At 39.7% G+C, this 3,370-nt stretch overlaps 1 protein-coding gene across 1 annotated transcript in view; it reads right to left on the bottom strand.

Moving 5' to 3' along the window:
- Nucleotides 1–851: 851 nt before the first annotated feature.
- The window catches only part of pi15a (peptidase inhibitor 15a), a 5,801-nt gene continuing 3,282 nt past the window's right edge, over nt 852–3,370 (bottom strand). Inside the window, 3 exon segments of the mRNA XM_025054662.1 lie at nt 852–2,449; nt 3,094–3,209; nt 3,302–3,370. The exon segment at nt 3,302–3,370 is cut by the window's right edge and continues 30 nt beyond it. Coding sequence (XP_024910430.1) covers nt 2,314–2,449; nt 3,094–3,209; nt 3,302–3,370 — 321 coding nt within the window. The 3' untranslated portion in view covers nt 852–2,313.

The raw sequence follows: 3,370 nt of genomic DNA, 5'->3' as shown, positions 1-3,370 counted from the left end.
ATCTTGGCTTAACTAAACATTTTTTAAGAATTGCAATTTTCCCTTTTTTTGACATTTTTAATTCAAAGTTTTCCTGTGTTCTGACAGTCAGACAGCTGCCTTCATCCTCACCCATATCCATGACCTTTGCTCTGTCTGACGAAGAAGCCAGCTAAATGTCAACTGCAGGTCTGTGGAGCTCACGCTCCTGCCTTTTAAATGTCCACCAATCGTCTGTTTGGCTCCGACCACAGCATTTGCTCAGACAGAGGGATTTTCCCATGCATGCTAATGTGTTCCTCAAACTCTCTTCGCTCGATGCTTTCAGGGAGTTCACTGCTCTATTAGGGCTGGCTTATTAGATGAAGCTTTTTTATTACAGTGCATGAAGAGGTTCATGGGATGGGAAGTTAAAGTGTTAAAACCTCGAGCTGCCGTGGAGCAGCACAGCGAGCTTTTGATCCCAGAGGAAAGTTTTCTGAGGCTTACATTACACAGATGTGTATCTTAGTAATAAGGCCTCTTATGTCTTGTTTGTTTGTTCATTCACTGGCGTCATTGTCGGTTCTGATCTCATGCACATCACTTTGATGCAGGCTGGCTCAGACCCAAGTTCTGCTGGGAGAAAGAGTGCCGTAACTGCAGCACCTGAACGTTATTGCTTTACATCAAAAAGTTCCACATGTTGTTCCAGGTTTACAATGATGAAACCCTGCTGAGCTGACGATAATAATGCCTTTAATGGACAGACTGTCCTTATTGTTGTCTTCATGTTGTCTGTTGAGAAACTGCTCATTACGATATTCTTTTGATTATTCTGACGCGGCACAGACAACTGTTGAGATTTGTTGACAGACAAACTCTGAACAAAATGTTTTAAAAAAGGATCAAAAATAGATCATTTTTATTTCAAATTCAAAACACACAACAGTTCACTGCATACATAGATTGTTGCGGATGCTGATTCTCATACAGTCAGTGCGGGTAATGATCGTATCTTGTTTTTCAATGTTAAAAGTCTATCATTCGTGTTGACAAACAGTCTCTTCTGCTTTTGAAATCATTCGCCATTTTGAAATTTCCGGGTTCATGCATTTCTCTTGCTTTTGTTGTTCTAGTGCGTGTAGGTCAATCGAAAGTAGATTTCCATAATGGAACCACCTTTGAAGACTTGCGATACCATGTGTACAAATCCTTTACAAAAAAACAATACTTGCAATTTAAATATTTTCACATATAAATTGAATAACTTACAGAATATTTGAAGAATACGAAAAGTCAAGGTGTAACAAATATCTATATGTACAAAAACAATAGAAATTTCCATGTATTTGGGAAATCTACACACATTTAAGGTGCACTTAAGTGCCTAATGGTAAAACAAATGCTATATCAAAAAAATCCATATCGAATACAAACACTCCGTACGTCCAATACTCTAAGATGGGTACATAGATTAAGAATACAGTATAACGATATAGCTGTAACAAGTGTGATTGTAAAAATGTAGGTCAGACTTACTACATGTGCTCTATTGTGTATAAATATAACAAGAACCATCAATGAAACCTGTGAAATGACTAAAAATGCTAATGCTAATCAGTGCAGAAATCTGCAAAAAATATCTGTAAATGAAAGAAAAACGTTCAGGTAAATGGGGTCAAGTGTAGAGCTAAGAGTCGCCTGTGTCACTGACATTTTTCCATTTACAATGTAAGTGCACTTCCAACAAAATAATACGCTATATGTTTTTAATACTTACAATTAACAAAAGAAAAAAATATGCATTAACATCTTCATTTGAAATATTGCAGCTGACTGCAGAGTTAGCTGCAGCAGCTTCTGAGCTGACACCGCATCTGTAGGTTTTTCCCTCTGAGGTCAGGAGCTTTTGATCTTTACATCACAGCATTCCTGTGAAGGCCGAGCACACAACATGGAGGTGTGATGCCTGTAGCACCAAAGTGAGCAGGTATGAGCAGCTATGATGGTGTTATGTTCTTCATTACCACACTAGTATACAAAACTAGAAAAATTAAAAAGAAAAAACTGACATACAGAATATACCGCTTTTAAGGACCCATTTTACACATAAATTATATTTCATTAATTCAAAATAGAAACAAATTAATTTACAGTTTATATACAGGTCACCAAAATTGTCTGCTGCCTTCGATTGTATGCTAGTGTCTTTAAATAAGGCCATATATACAAAATAGCGCGGTCCAGACTGTTGTGCAAATCCTTACGGGATTGAAACAATGTCTCTGTGGTACTGTAGGCTGTCAGCTTATGTGGGGGGTGAGGGGGCTTGAGGCTGGGGAGACCTGTGCCTTATTTGAGCCAGTGCAGGTAGTTCGTCTTGAGAGCAGGGAAGCACATGTTGTTGCTGCACGAGCCCCCGTAGCTGGGGGGGCAGGCAGAGCAGGGCACGCCCACTTTGTAGGGAGCTTCTCCGATCCAGTTTCCCCTGAAAAGACAGAACCCCCCGGATATCAACCAATCTGAAAGTGACGTGAGGTAATACCTGCATATACTGTAAATCAGTGGTTCCCAAAGTGGGGGGCAGGCCACTCTCGTGTGGCGTGGGGTTATTGCAGATTGCCGCTGCAGCTCTAATTAATTAAATTACTTTTGTGCCAGAGAGGCAACATTTCACTATTTTTTAGTGATGATATCCCTTTTGTGGAATGTTCAGTAGAACCACAGCTGTGAACGTGTTGATGTGAGACAAAAGTCTCATCTACAAAACCAGTGCTGCAGAAAAGGCATAAAGAAATAAAATAAGCCAAGTTCAACTACTTCTGGCTGATCTGACAGTTTTCGCCAGTTTCCGTGTAGATTTTGTGAGTCATGTGAAGCCTTGTCTAAAAAGTCCATGAATTTTGTGACTACTTATTTCTTCCCACCGTAGTACTCGTGCCAGTGCAATATAATATATTGATATAATAATTTATAGCAATATAGTTTAATTAATATAGAATAGTTATGAGGGAAACCTGTTTGTAAATGATAAATATAATACAGGACAAGGTCAATAAAATCAAATGTCTTTAAGGACAAATTATTGTGTTCTGACTCAACAGTCACAAAATCTGGTCAACAACAACTTACTTGGGTGAATAGTTGCAAACCAGATATGTCACCCGCTTCCATACTGAACCCCATACGTTCATATTGTGGCAGGTATGAACAGCGCAGCCCACTTTATTGGATGTTGCCCACACCATCTGCAAAAGGACACAACAGCTGTGAGGTCATGGCCATGGTGTTAAGCCAGTACTTCAGTCCTGCAACAAGTACTGATAGATGAGCGTAATACCTGGGTGTAGTGGGTGCACATTGGTCCGTAGCATCTGAGAGGACACCTGGGGTTGCAGTCACGTGGGTA

Source organism: Cynoglossus semilaevis, chromosome 3 (assembly GCF_000523025.1).
Source record: "Cynoglossus semilaevis isolate Cse_v1.0 chromosome 3, Cse_v1.0, whole genome shotgun sequence".
Taxonomy (NCBI): Eukaryota; Metazoa; Chordata; class Actinopteri; order Pleuronectiformes; family Cynoglossidae; genus Cynoglossus; species Cynoglossus semilaevis.
The sequence above is the reverse complement of the archived record's forward strand: the minus strand, read 5'-3'. Positions and strand labels throughout refer to the sequence as shown.